Here is a 12,648-nt window from a genome sequence, read left to right as displayed (position 1 = left end):
GGCGTGGCGAAGTACGACAGTGGGTGAGCTGCACTCTTATGCTAGCGGGGAACACTAAAGAACGATTTGTGGCGGAGACAAAAAATGGCCCGTACGGGGGTCGAACCCGCGACCTTGGCGTTATTAGCACCACGCTCTAACCAACTGAGCTAACCGGCCAGTGATGATCGTTCCCACGTCTGAGACCGGACGCCATCCAAGACACATCACGTCCCATCCAACTTCCCCTCTGCGTCACTTGCTTCTCACCACCATCCATTTCAAGAGCTGCACCAGAAACGCACAATCATGCCCCCCACTCGCACCACCAGATCCTCTGGAGCTCCCAAGCTCAAGCAAGCGAAGCTGAGCTTCAACGCCTCCAAGCGTGGCGCATCTGCGAACACCGCAAAGCCCGCCAAGACCTCCGTCGCTCGCACCAGCTCTACCCCCGTCCTCTCTAGGCGGGCCTCCTCTTCCAGCTCAAGCATCAGTGCCGACAGCAGTAGCAGCGATCATACAGACGATGAAGATGACATTGAGGTTGTGGAGGCTCCTCGCAAGTCGACGAGGCGACTACCCCTAGCCAAAGCTGTCATAGACGTCGATGCTGAGGCCGAGCCTCTCGACGTGAAGGACCCACGGTGGAACCGAGCTCACAAGGAAGCGAAAGAGCTGCGCGGCACACCGCTCGTTCACGCCGAAGGGCAGAACAAGGTGCACGATATCTTGAGGGTCTTCGATATGTTCGTCTGCGCCGACGTCATGTGTTAGCGCACCCCTCACAACTTTTCCCCTCCTAGGACCTATAAGTACGGCCCGTACGTCGGCGTCACCCGCCTAGAGCGCTGGGAGCGCGCTAATAACCTTGGTCTCAATCCCCCTCCCGAGGTAAGCCCCATATATGCGTCATCCCTGATCGCAAGGCTGATCGTCTACTCCTTCCCTGCAGATTCGAGACATCCTGCTCACTCGCGAGGGCAGAACACTCGACGAATATGCTCAGAGCGCCGTCTTCGGCAAGGGCGATGTGCTGCATTGAGCAACCCCCCTGACCTGCTCCTCCTTGCTTTCTGTGCTTCTGCTATCTTGCTGCTCGTTTGCCTCTTCTGTGCTGTACCTGTCCCTTCTTCCCCTTGTATCCTTGGACTTTCTGTATCGCTTGAGTTGCAATCGAAATTACCTGTATCATTACCCGCCCTTGTCCAATAATATCATAACGGCTACTTCTCTTTACTTCATGGCCAGATTCACATCCCCATTCAACCGTCCATCCTGCGTCGTCTTCTGGTAACACCAGTCTCACGCGTGTCTGTGGTCGCGCTTCATCAACTCACCGCTCTTCCAGACATTACCCCGACTGTAGCGTACCTATGGGTCGACTATATCGCATCGACGCGCCGAGCCCAACATCTGTCAAGCGGTGTCCAGCCTAGGATGGGTCTCTGTGCCGGCACGATGTGCGCTCATGAACGGCTCTAGTGACACTTCCTCGTAAAGGCCGCTCCAGTGGCCTGCTCATGCGGCGACATGACGGCGGACTACACGCCGGCAAGGTTGTCTTCGTAACCTCCCCTGCTCTCCCTCCCTCCTCCCATCTGTAGCACTTCTCCCTGCTGAGCAGAGTCAAACATGTCGAATGCACCACCAACCCCGATCCAGGAATCCTACACCGATGTCCTCATCATCGGCGCGGGCCCAACAGGACTAATGGCAGCAACTGCCCTCCGGCGCGCTGGCGTCGACGTCCGGATCGTGGACAAGAAGTGCGTGTAGTTGCTTTCAAAGCTCCCCACTTCGCCTGACTGAAGGTCGGATCAGACCTCATGGTGTCACCTCGGGCCAGGCAGACGGTCTGCAGCCTCGGACGTTGGAGATACTTCAGGCGAGCTTTTATTTTCTGTCAAAGACGGGAGCATTCAATATCTCGCGTGGATAGACCTACGGTCTCGCGGACGACCTTCTTCGCCAGGGAGCCCAAATCCGTGTATCGGTGCGTGAAGTCTTTCTGACATTCGAGCTTGCTCACTCGAAACCGCTGCAGGCGTTCTACAACCCATCCACAACCGGCGATGGGATCGAGCTCACCAGCCGTACCCCGTCTATGGCGGCCGCCGCCTCGGACGCGCGCTACCCGTATAGCGTAAACCTCCACCAGGGCCTTATCGAGCAGAACTTCCAGAATGCGTTGCGTGCCATGGAAGTGGAGGTCGAGCGCTCGACGGTCCCGACGTCGATTGAGATCTCGGAGGATGAAGGGGTCTTGCAGGATCCGGAGGCGTATGCGGTGAAGGTGAGTCGCGCTCGCGCTCTGAAGTCGCTTCTCTGCCCTTCTCTTCGAGCTACGCTTAACTCAACCCCTCTCAGGTCCACCTTGACTGCGCTCTCTCCCCCTCCGAGACGGCCTCCTCACTCCTCCACGCCCGCTTCGTCGTTGGCGCCGACGGCGCGCGATCCTGGACGCGCAAGGCCCTCGGCCTCGTCCTCGAGGGCGAGCAGACCGACCTTTACTGGGGCGTTATTGACTTCGTGCCCGATACCGATTTCCCGGACGTGCGCAACTTCTGCGCATTGCACACGCATCACGGGTCGCTGATGTTGATTCCGAGGGAGGGGGATATGGTGAGCACGCGTGCGAGGGCAAAGATGGGCTGTGGAAGGCCTTGTGGGCCGTGGAAGGCGCTGATCGGTAGAATAGGTGCGCATATATGTGCAACTGGACAAGGACGCGCTGGATCTGGATGAGAAGGGCGATGTGAAGAGGGAGAAGTTGTCGCCGGAGGTGTTAATGCAGGTACCGTATTAACCGGCACACTAGCGATACCTTCTTTCTCATCGCGACTTGCAGGTAGCGAAGCGCTGTCTCCGGCCCTTTCACATAGATCTCGAACACCCTGACTCGGGCTACCATTGGTGGACCATATACCGTGGTGAGTCTTTAACCCCCTCGCTGAGCAGGATGGCGCTCAATCCTGCGTAGTCGGTCAACGCGTCGCGAATCAGTTCGCTGTGCGCGATAGGGTGTTTCTGGCTGGCGATGCGACGCATACACATTCTCCGAAGGCTGGACAGGGGATGAACGCAGGCATTGGAGACGCGCACAACTTGGGTGAGTGTAAGCGTAAATGACAAGACGAGCGAGATCTCATCGCGAGGTTTACTACCGTAGCGTGGAAGATCGCCCAGGTCCTGAAGGGTCACGCTGATATGTCGCTGCTGAAGACGGTAAGAAGAACAGTTCATTGCCCCTGAACTTGCTTGACCCATCTCCAGTACGAGTTTGAGCGGCGTCAGTACGCGCAAGACCTGATCGCCTTCGACAAGACGTATGCGAAGATGTTCTCGGGGAGGCCGCCGTCCAGAGATAATACAACCGGTGTTACCCACGATGAGTTCTATAAGTCAGTCTCATTCTCCCATGACCATAAGGTCCTACTCACGATCCTCGAACACACGCAGAGTGTACAAGAGGTCCAGCTCGTTCACGACCGGCATAGGCATCACCTATGCACCCTCTGTGATTAATAGACCCGCGCACGAAGAGTACGCCTCCGGTATCACTATCGGCGCAAGGTTCCCGCCCCGCGTCCTTCTCCGTGCGGCGGACGCTATGCCGATTAACATCCATGACCTGCTGCTGGCGAATGGGAGGTTCAAGGTCCTCGTCCTCGCCGGCGACTACACGCGACCGACATTCGCGACGGACGTTCGACAATTTGCCGAAGATTTGACGGCCCTTCTGGCGAAGTACGGGAGGGCGACGGCTCTAGAGTCAATGGACGTTGTCACTATCCTTGCAGGGAAGCAGGACCCAGGATGTATCCTGCCTTTGCCGCCAGTCATCAGGCTTCATTGGAGCAGGTATGTACCTTGTCTTACGCTAATGGCCACTCAACTGATATAAGATATGCGTAGCGTACTCGTTGACGGTACTGAAGCGGGAGGACTGCTTGTCAACCCAGGATATAGCCAATACTATGGCATAGATCCCTCAAGCGGCGCCGTTGTGATAGTCCGTCCTGACGCGCATGTCGGTGCCGTCATGCCTCTTCTCCAGGCCGAAGGGCTGATGGACTACTTCGGCGCATTTTTACGCCCCCGTTCTGGTAGGAGAGCGTGAGGTGGCTGCGAGGTGCCCGCATGTACTAGCGTTGCTACAGTGCCAAGGCCCCATGTAAGCGCCAGAGTATCAGATTGGTCGTGTACACTCGACCTAGCATGCGGGGCGCTCGATAACGACGGGATTCATCGCACTCATCAAGGCGTCGGGTGGATAGGCGGGAAGAGCGGCTCTGCCGCTTCTGTCGCTGTGACGTGGAGGACGAGGGTCATGCGCTGCTTGTGTGTGAAGGGGATGACGAGCTGGTGCGGTTGAGACAGGAACTGGTCGACAGTCTTGCGCTCAAGGGCCTGCTCGGGAGGTGCGCGCAGTTGGGAATATCGGGGACCATACTGCATTTATCCCATCATAAGCGCGATGACGTGGTGGCGAGCTGGGCACGGTATGTTTATCGGGTGCTCTCACTCTTCGAGCGCTCAGCAATATTTGTACCTCCTGGTTATCGAGTCCAATAACTGCATTATACCGTTTCTGTCGTGCTGCGTAGCCGAACTCGTGAGTTGATTGCTTGAGCAATATGTACACAGCGATAAGCTACGCGGTGCTCCGCCGCGCAGTGGTGGTACCCCTTTGCTGCGTGGGGCGGATAGGGTTGTTCCTGTTTAGGGACCTCGCCCGAATATCTCCTTTCCTTTCCTTTCCTTTCATCACACCATTTCTCTACCCCGTTTGCATGAATATGGACATAGATGGCAATGAACTCACAGTGCGCTCGGCTCGATAATCCGTTGAGAGACCGCTGACACGTATTTGCAGCTCACCCCTGCTGACTCTTGGTGATGTCCTGAGAGTGGATTTACCGTTTCCGGTGACGAGCGGAACCAATTTCTGTCTTCGCAGTTTCAGCGTCCCAATCCGAGCAATCCTTCTCGCATTCGCTGACCGGCCAGTGAAAATTAGGAAAGCCGCTCACCACGCCTGTCCCGAGCAAGTAATCTTTTACGACACTGAGCGCTCGCGAGCAATATTGGCTCATATGCCTTGACGTGTACCCAATCCCCTCATCTGTCCCGGTCTGACAGCGTCGCAAAGGCGGAGCCGGCACCCATATATAAGTCCCGTATCTACTGGCCGTACCGCGTCACATCGCGTCCCCAGTACAAAGGCCGTTCAAATCGTCATAGTCCGCTTTTTCACCACTATGAAGGAATCCTTCGTCGACGTCCTCATAATTGGCGCCGGTCCAACGGGCCTGATGGCAGCTTTAGCTTTGAAGCGTGCTGGCATCGACGTTCGGGTCGTAGACAAGAGGCGCGCAGCTACGTACACGCCCCGCTTGCTTGTATGGTGCTAACTACGTTATGCACCATAGGCAGGAGGGTGTATCGGTCGGGCAAGCCGACGGTATACAGCCGCGAACGCTGGAGATTCTGCAGGTAACGCGTATTCATACACCGATACTTATCCACTCACAATGCATTCAGACATACGGCCTAGCAGATGAGCTATTTCGACAGGGCGGTCAGCTACATACGACGGTATGGGTGATGGCGCAGTCCAGTCAGACAAAAGTTTGACTCATATCGGTGCAGGCTTTCTACAATCCGGCCTGCAAGGGTGACAACATCGAGGTGCGTTGCTCCAGGGATTGCCTACGCGCGCGCAATCATTGGCGGGAAACTGAGCTTGGGGCTGATGCCACACATCTATATAGCTTAGCGTTAGGGTGCCCACCGTTACGGCAACGACTGCACGATACAAATTCAATGTGACTCTCCACCAAGGCGCCGTAGAGGGGATCTTCCGCGAGGCATTGAGTTCCATGGGCGTGGAAGTTGAGCACTCGACCGTCCCGACGTCGCTGGATATTCTCGACGAATATTTGGGCAACCCGAACGCATATGCTGTCAAGGTGCGCGAAGGTGTTCTCGCGTTTCGCTGCCTGCATTGACCGAGATGTCGGGCTGGTTCTTTAGGTTCATCTCGCGGACGGAGACTCCGCCAACCCGAGTCCCAACGAAGTTGTCAACGCCCGCTTCGTCCTCGGAACCGATGGTCAGTTGCTTGTTGCTTGTCAACCCTGTTCCTAATAACTCGTCACTGACTGGATGCTTATAGGCGCGCGCTCTTGGACGCGCAAGGCTCTCGGCTTCGTCCTCGAAGGCGAACAGACCGACCTTTACTGGGGCGTCATCGACTTCGTGCCCGAGACCAATTTCCCGGACATACGGAATCATTGCCTATCGCACACGCGCTATGGCTCTTTCATGGTTATCCCCAGGGAGGGTGATCTGGTAATTTTTCCATTTCGTATAAGCTTGACGATATCATTGACTTGCTTGCCTGTGTGATATAGGTACGCTTGTATGTGCAGATGGACAAGGATACCTTGGACTTGGATGAGTCGGGCGACTTTGACAGGTTCAAGATGAGTCCGGATACACTGCTCAAGGTTCGAATTTGTGTGAATAAGGCATCTCGCGCTGACAACTCGTGCAGGCAGCGCAACTACGCCTTCAACCGTACAATATCAGCCTCAAGGACCCCGCAGCAGGGTACGCTTGGTGGACGATATACCGCAGTGCGTTTCTTCCTCAGTTCACGCGATATCCAGCCTGATTGAATCCGACAGTCGGGCAACGTGTAGCAAACAAGTACGGCATGCACGAGCGAGTGCTTTTGGCCGGCGACGCAACGCATACCCACTCGCCGAAGGCAGGGCAAGGGATGAATGCTGGGATCTGCGATGCGCACAATCTGGGTGAGCATCGTGCTACTGTCCTTAATTGACGCTCTCGCTAACGGGCTTCGTACAACGCAGCGTGGAAGATTGCGCAAGTTCTGCAGGGGCATGCAGAACTGTCTCTGCTCAAGACGGTGAGTCGATGACCTTCACAACTATTTTCTTGATGCTGAGACGGTCATAGTATGAATTGGAGCGCCGGACGTACGCACAAAGTCTGATCTCCTTCGACAAAGAGTACGCAAAGTTGTTCTCTACAGCTGGGGTCACTCATGAGAAATTCATGCGGTTTGTCTGCATCTCGTCCTTGCTCCACCGTACATTGATCATTTTCTGTTTCAGCGCGCATCGTGCATACAGCCCTTTCATCAGTGGCATCGACTTCACATATCCTCACTCCCCGATAACGCAGGAGACGCATCAGGACTATGCATCCGGTGTCGTAGTCGGTCGACCTTTTCCTCCTCACGTCTTCTTCCGAGTAGCGGACGCCAGGCCGATTAACATACAAGACATGCTACCTGCTAATGGACTTTTCAAGCTTCTCGTCTTCGCAGGCGAACATGCCCGGGCCGATTTCTCAGCCGACCTTCAGGCGTTCGCTGACGGACTAGCCGATATTCTGGCCAAGTATGGCAGGAGCGGCACTCCTATAGCGATGGACGTCGTCACCATCATGGCGGGCAAACAGGATCCGGCGTGTCTCCTGCGTATACCGTCCACTTTGAGGCCTCACTGGGCCCAGTAAGCATCTTCCAGTCTGACTCTGTCCCAACTACGACATGCTGGCTAATGCTTGTGTGCAGAGTCGTCATAGACGATGATACGGATGTTCATGGCCACAGTGCTGGAGGAGGTTACGAGAAATTCGGCATCAATCCTTCGCGCGGAGCAATCGTCGTCGTCCGTCCCGACTCGGTTACGGGAGCGATAGCGCCTTTGCAGAAGATCGAAGCGCTAGAGGGATATTTTGACGACTTTTTGTTGCCATCCTTGGTCTGAAAGGGAGTAGGTGTAGTACGTTGGTGAGAAACGACGACATGCACAATCTCAGAGAGTCGCCACCATTTGTGATCACCGCGGCGACTGAATGAGTGCCATACAAATCCATCGTTTTCGTGCATATTTCTTTCTCTTTCCCCGTCGTCATCATGCCTCCGACCTCCGAACGAGGGTTGCCTCAGGATTTCGAACAGCACGGATGTTGCCGTGTTCCTCATGCTTTCCGCGTACTGACCGTATGCTCTCGAGCATATATGGCAATGGATTCACAGTGCGCGTCTATATTGCTCCCCTCCAAAAGACCGCTGACATGCATTCCCAGGTCATCGATGCTGATGTTCGACAATACCTTGAGAGTGGAATAACCGCTTCCAGTGTCTAGTCGCACGAGTCGCTTGGCATTTTCACAGAATCAGCCTTCCTCGCTCTTCTCGCGCCCACTGACCAACGAACAGACAACCCCTTCCTCACGCCTAACTGCGTAGGTCGCCTTCCTTTCATTGAGTCAGAAATAACGTAGACTATCCTTATCATAGATGCATTTTACCGAGGCCGAGGCGAGCGCTGAGCACTTGAAAGCGATTTCGACGCGCGCCCTTTACGCGGTGTCAAGATGGTCTATCCCTTCATGGTTTGACAGCGGCGTGGAGCGGGACCCTGCAGGCATATATAAGCCTGCTGGTCTTGGGTCCTTGGCGCAGTGCAATGTTCACACCAGGACTTAGGCTCAAATTTTATCGCCCGCCTTTCCACCACTATGAGGGGATCTTCCATTGATGTCCTCATCATCGGCGCTGGTCCGTCAGGGCTCATGGCAGCCACTGCTCTCAAGCGCGCTGGAATCGACGTTCGGATCGTGGATAAGAGGTTACTGGTCGGGCCCGAAGCGACTCAGGATGCTGATATTTGGTACCTTTAGACCGCAAGGAATATTGGCCGGGCAAGCCGATGGCATTCAGCCACGGACGTCAGAAATTTTGCAGGTAAGTTTACCACTCAATTCGTAGGATCTATACAACTCACACACGCATAGACCTACGGCCTGGCCGACGAGCTCTTCCGACAAGGCTGCCAGCTGCGTGTAACGGTAAGTGCGTGTCTGACGCTATAAGATCTCCCAGCTGACCATTCCTGCTGTACAGGCCTTCTTCAATCCATCAACAGAGAGTGACGGAATTGAAGTGCGTCTGTCCGTTCGTAAAATCGGCGCCGGACTACATCGCTGGCAAAAACGTCCAATCTGATGAGCGTTCTTCATAGCTTAGCGGCCGGATGCCTACAGTGACGGCCCCAGATGCACGGTACCCGTACATCTTGACTCTTCACCAAGCCGCCATAGAGAAGATCTTTCAAGACGCAATGCGCTCCATGGGCGTGGAAGTCGAGCGTTCAGTTGTCCCGACGTCGCTGGATATTGTGGAGGAGTCAATGAAGGAATCAGAGGCCTATGCGGTAAAGGTGTGCGCATTCCATACGGCACCTGTGTCTTGCACAACGTATCTAATTGCATTTCTTGTCTCCTAGGTGTGCCTCGCATCTGCCGACTCTGCCGATGTGATCCCCAACGAGGTTGTCAGTGCCCGCTTTGTGATTGGGACCGATGGTCAGTGATTAGTCAGCTGTGGAGAGCTGTTGACTAGGAAAGTTCCCTGGACCCATCACTCACTAAATCCTCCCAGGCGCACGCTCGTGGACCCGCAAAGCCCTCGGCATCATTCTGGAAGGCGAACAAACTGACCTCTATTGGGGCGTCATCGACTTCGTGGCCGACACCGACTTTCCGGACATACGCAATCAATGTATGATCCACACGCATTACGGTTCGATCTTGGTTATCCCCAGGGAGGGGGACTTGGTGAGTACAAGACGGGTATATGGAAAGCTGTTCAACTTACTGCATCGACATGTGCCAGGTTCGCTTGTACGTGCAAATGAACAAGGAAGTGCTGGACTTGGACGAAGCGGGCGACTTCAACAGGTCCAAGATGAGTCCGGAACAGTTACTTGAGGTACGGATGAGATACTCGTACGAGGAAGCGTCTGCTCACCTCCCTCGGCACGATGCAGGCAGCAAGGCTGCGCTTTCGTCCCTACTACCTTAACCTCAAGGACCCCGAAGCAGGTTATCATTGGTGGACCATCTATCGCAGTAGGTTCATCTTCGCTAGCGAACTCCCCCCTCATTAGCGAACGCGAGCCTCATCTGATCAACATTCACAGTCGGCCAACGTGTCGCAAACAAGTACGGCGTGCACGAGCGGGTGTTCCTGGCTGGCGATGCGACGCATACGCATTCACCCAAAGCAGGGCAAGGTATGAATGCTGGGATATGCGATGCTCATAATCTGGGTGAGTACCGAGGCTCAATGCTCACTTCGTTCACTCACGAATCGCCGGGCGTCGCAGCCTGGAAGATTGCCCAGGTCCTCCACGGACATGCAGACTTAAGTCTGTTGAAGACGGTGCGCTTGAACCGCTCCCGTAGTGCGTACCGCGGGCTGAACAGTTCGCAGTACGAACTTGAGCGCCGGACATTTGCGCAGAGCCTAATCGCCTTCGACAAGGAGTACGCAACGCTCTTCAGTACCGCCGGCATCACGCACGAAGAGTTCTTGCGGTGTGTCTGCGTCTTCAGCCTGTCCCCTTTACTACGGCTTTACTGACATTGCTTTCAGGGCGCACAGTAGCTTCAGCCCCTTCATCAGCGGCATGGACTTCACCTATCCTACCTCAGCGATAACCCGCCAGACGCATCAGGATTATGCGAAAGGCCTCATTATCGGTAGACCTGTTCCCCCTCACGCCTTCCTCCGTGTGGCAGATGCCAGGCCGGTGAACATCCAAGATATGCTGCCTGCCAACGGGAAATTCAAGATCCTCGTCTTCGCCGGCGAATATTCCCGGGCTGACTTCCTCGCAGACCTTCAACAGTTCGCCGAGGGGCTCGTCAATTTACTGGCCAAGTATGGGGGAGCTTCTGACTCCAGGCTGATGGACATGGCCACCGTCTTGGCGGGTAAACAAGACCCGGCATGTCTCCTGCAGATACCGTCCACCCTGAGGCCTCACTGGGCGCAGTAAGCAGTTTTCAGCCCGTGACCGTGATACGCTAGCTAACGCCGGCTTACAGAGTCGTAGTCGATGATGATGTAGATGTTCATGGTCATAGTGCAGGTGGAGGATATAAGAAGTTTGGCATTGAATCATCGCGAGGAGCAGCTGTCGTCGTCCGCCCAGACTCATTTGTGGGGGCAGTCGCGCCTCTGCAGGGTATCAACGCGCTCACTGAATATTTTGATTGCTTCTGGAAGCCCTCCTAGCTCTGACGAAGAGACAATGCATGTAGCAATTGCTAGAATATGAGTGGGGGGTATGGCCGCAAGCGGCGTGGGCCGAACCTTTAGGTACGTCGGGAATGGCAGCAGCAAGGAAGTGTCGGCAAGCACTGACGACAATTCCTCTTATACATTGTGATACATCGTACATTGGGTGATTTACTTCCAAGCTACCTTACAATCTCTGCGTAGGTCCTAAAAGGGTACTGCAAATCTGGCGGAATTGTGAACTTCATGCGTGCAGAGGGGCATCGGCGCGCCCGAAGATCTGCTGTTAGTGCTTGAAGAGCTGCTGAGGTTCGAAGACCAGCTGCTGTGGGTAGTCGAAGGCCTGCTGCTGAGGCTCGAAGGTCTGCTGCTACCATTTAACGAAGTCTCGCTGCTACGGCTGCATCGCCGGTGCCACCGGATTACTCGTCGTCACATAAGCGTTCAAGTCCTGTAGCGGGCACGCGTTCAAGTCCAGTAGCGAGTACGCACCCACGTTCGGCAGGGGGTACGCGTCCGCGTTCAGCGGACCGGCGGGTAGCGGGCAGGGACGCGACTCGTCGATGCGGCGAAAGGGCCCATTGACGCGGTCACAGGGCCCCTCGACACCGTCAAAGGACCCCTCGACTGCATTGAAGGTCCGGCAGCGAAAGCAGGATTCGGATTTGTCCCATCGGAATTCGTGAGCGTGAGGCCGACGAACTGGATTGGGTTCCGTGGCGGTGGAAGTAGGGGTGGAAAGTGCAGGAGGCTGCCGAGGTCATGATGCGAGGGTGTCGAGACTGCGAGGGTATCGCTGCGAGAGGTTGGAGGGTTCACGCTGCGAGAGGACCCATACTTCACGCTTCGAGAGGGTCAAGGATCCAGATCACGAGATGAGCGAGCACCATGAGGTTCGCGAGAGGGCGACGAGAGACCAGGCAGAGGAGGCACTGTGCAAGGCGAGGGTGGGATTGCGCGAGGCGGGGTACATGCCGGTTCGTTCGCAGGCTCAGCCAGCTGAGCTGGCAGGGGGAAGTCCATGTTCTGATGACGCAAGAAGTCCATTGTCGGTCCTTCGCAGGCGCGGCCAGGTTCATTGTGGGTGCAGCGATGTCCCTCGCAGGTTCGGCCACATTCATTGTGGGCACATTCATGTCCATCACAGGTGCGTCCATGTCCGTCATAAACGCGCCAAAGTCCAAGCCGGCCTCATCGCCAGGAAGCGCGTTAGTCCACAAAACTGGATCGTCTCGGCTGGGCATGTCGGGGGCGCATGAGATGAGGCCGTTGGGAGCGGAAAGGTCAAAGGCTTTCACTGGCCGTAGGCATCGAGAGCAGCTTGACCAAGACCGCTGGAAGCCGGCTGCCCGGAGCCCCCAAGAGATGGTTCACCAAGACCGTCGAAGGCCGGCTGACTAAAGGCGGGGAGCCCAATCCCATCGAATGCACTTTGTCCCGGCTCGACGAAGAGGAGGGGAGGGACAGACGAGATGGGAGGCGGCGAGGGTGCTGTCGCCAGCGGCGCCGTCGAATTCAATGTCATCCGTGGCTTCCGAATG

The 12,648-nt window shown here is 55.7% G+C and overlaps 5 protein-coding genes and 1 non-coding gene across 6 annotated transcripts; 4 read left to right on the top strand and 2 right to left on the bottom strand.

The window, feature by feature from the left end:
• Positions 1-85: 85 nt before the first annotated feature.
• SCHCODRAFT_t68 lies at positions 86-159 on the bottom strand. The gene has a single exon. It is a non-coding gene; the product is annotated as a tRNA-Ile (tRNA).
• A 78-nt stretch (positions 160-237) lies between these two features.
• SCHCODRAFT_02619854 (uncharacterized protein) lies at positions 238-1,215 on the top strand. The gene is made up of 3 exons (XM_003033429.3): positions 238-725; positions 783-870; positions 932-1,215. The coding sequence occupies exons 1-3, from the start codon at positions 289-291 to the stop codon at positions 1,019-1,021; spliced, it is 615 nt and encodes a 204-aa protein (XP_003033475.1). The 5' UTR covers positions 238-288; the 3' UTR covers positions 1,022-1,215.
• Positions 1,216-1,499: 284 nt separating this feature from the next.
• On the top strand, positions 1,500-4,582 carry SCHCODRAFT_02573396 (uncharacterized protein). Its single transcript, XM_050343860.1, has 12 exons — positions 1,500-1,745; positions 1,801-1,864; positions 1,919-1,972; positions 2,024-2,272; positions 2,347-2,601; positions 2,678-2,773; positions 2,828-2,909; positions 2,960-3,088; positions 3,149-3,204; positions 3,253-3,380; positions 3,439-3,840; positions 3,895-4,582. Exons 1-12 carry the CDS (start codon positions 1,612-1,614, stop codon positions 4,097-4,099), a joined length of 1,854 nt encoding a protein of 617 aa, XP_050201274.1. The 5' UTR covers positions 1,500-1,611; the 3' UTR covers positions 4,100-4,582.
• A 658-nt stretch (positions 4,583-5,240) lies between these two features.
• Positions 5,241-7,863, top strand: SCHCODRAFT_02573393 (uncharacterized protein; the record flags this gene model as incomplete). Its single annotated transcript, XM_003033427.3, has 14 exons — positions 5,241-5,362; positions 5,412-5,475; positions 5,524-5,577; positions 5,632-5,670; positions 5,754-5,951; positions 6,016-6,094; positions 6,158-6,333; positions 6,396-6,491; positions 6,539-6,620; positions 6,672-6,800; positions 6,861-6,916; positions 6,967-7,070; positions 7,125-7,526; positions 7,589-7,863. The coding sequence occupies 14 exons, from the start codon at positions 5,241-5,243 to the stop codon at positions 7,782-7,784; spliced, it is 1,797 nt and encodes a 598-aa protein (XP_003033473.1). The 3' UTR covers positions 7,785-7,863.
• Positions 7,864-8,510: 647 nt separating this feature from the next.
• On the top strand, positions 8,511-11,209 carry SCHCODRAFT_02619840 (uncharacterized protein). The gene is made up of 14 exons (XM_003033426.2): positions 8,511-8,651; positions 8,704-8,767; positions 8,818-8,871; positions 8,927-8,965; positions 9,045-9,242; positions 9,309-9,387; positions 9,464-9,639; positions 9,698-9,793; positions 9,852-9,933; positions 10,005-10,133; positions 10,191-10,246; positions 10,298-10,401; positions 10,460-10,861; positions 10,915-11,209. The coding sequence occupies exons 1-14, from the start codon at positions 8,542-8,544 to the stop codon at positions 11,102-11,104; spliced, it is 1,779 nt and encodes a 592-aa protein (XP_003033472.1). The 5' UTR covers positions 8,511-8,541; the 3' UTR covers positions 11,105-11,209.
• A 737-nt stretch (positions 11,210-11,946) lies between these two features.
• SCHCODRAFT_02497256 (uncharacterized protein) lies at positions 11,947-12,632 on the bottom strand (the record flags this gene model as incomplete). The annotated part of the gene is made up of 2 exons (XM_003032867.2): positions 11,947-12,343; positions 12,406-12,632. The coding sequence occupies 2 exons, from the start codon at positions 12,630-12,632 to the stop codon at positions 11,947-11,949; spliced, it is 624 nt and encodes a 207-aa protein (XP_003032913.1).
• Between the last annotated feature and the right edge of the window lie 16 nt (positions 12,633-12,648).

The sequence above is a fragment of the Schizophyllum commune genome (assembly GCF_000143185.2).
Source record: "Schizophyllum commune H4-8 unplaced genomic scaffold SCHCOscaffold_4, whole genome shotgun sequence".
In the NCBI taxonomy this organism is placed as follows: domain Eukaryota; kingdom Fungi; phylum Basidiomycota; class Agaricomycetes; order Agaricales; family Schizophyllaceae; genus Schizophyllum; species Schizophyllum commune.
This window is presented reverse-complemented; position numbering and strand designations above follow the sequence as displayed.

What these genes read in the sequence shown, in the direction of transcription:
- SCHCODRAFT_02619840 (XM_003033426.2), top strand. Translation starts at nt 8,542, where the DNA reads ATGAGGGGATCTTCCATTGATGTCCTCATCATCGGCGCTGGTCCGTCA. An exon ending in CAGAGGCCTATGCGGTAAAG is followed by an intron (nt 9,243 to 9,308) that starts GTGTGCGCATTC and finishes CTTGTCTCCTAG; the next exon opens with GTGTGCCTCGCATCTGCCGA. An exon ending in TTGGTGGACCATCTATCGCA is followed by an intron (nt 9,934 to 10,004) that starts GTAGGTTCATCT and finishes CAACATTCACAG; the next exon opens with TCGGCCAACGTGTCGCAAAC.
- SCHCODRAFT_02619854 (XM_003033429.3), top strand. Translation starts at nt 289, where the DNA reads ATGCCCCCCACTCGCACCACCAGATCCTCTGGAGCTCCCAAGCTCAAG. An exon ending in ATCTTGAGGGTCTTCGATAT is followed by an intron (nt 726 to 782) that starts GTTCGTCTGCGC and finishes TTCCCCTCCTAG; the next exon opens with GACCTATAAGTACGGCCCGT. An exon ending in GTCTCAATCCCCCTCCCGAG is followed by an intron (nt 871 to 931) that starts GTAAGCCCCATA and finishes CCTTCCCTGCAG; the next exon opens with ATTCGAGACATCCTGCTCAC.
- SCHCODRAFT_02573396 (XM_050343860.1), top strand. Translation starts at nt 1,612, where the DNA reads ATGTCGAATGCACCACCAACCCCGATCCAGGAATCCTACACCGATGTC. An exon ending in GAGCCCAAATCCGTGTATCG is followed by an intron (nt 1,973 to 2,023) that starts GTGCGTGAAGTC and finishes AAACCGCTGCAG; the next exon opens with GCGTTCTACAACCCATCCAC. An exon ending in TGGAGACGCGCACAACTTGG is followed by an intron (nt 3,089 to 3,148) that starts GTGAGTGTAAGC and finishes TTACTACCGTAG; the next exon opens with CGTGGAAGATCGCCCAGGTC.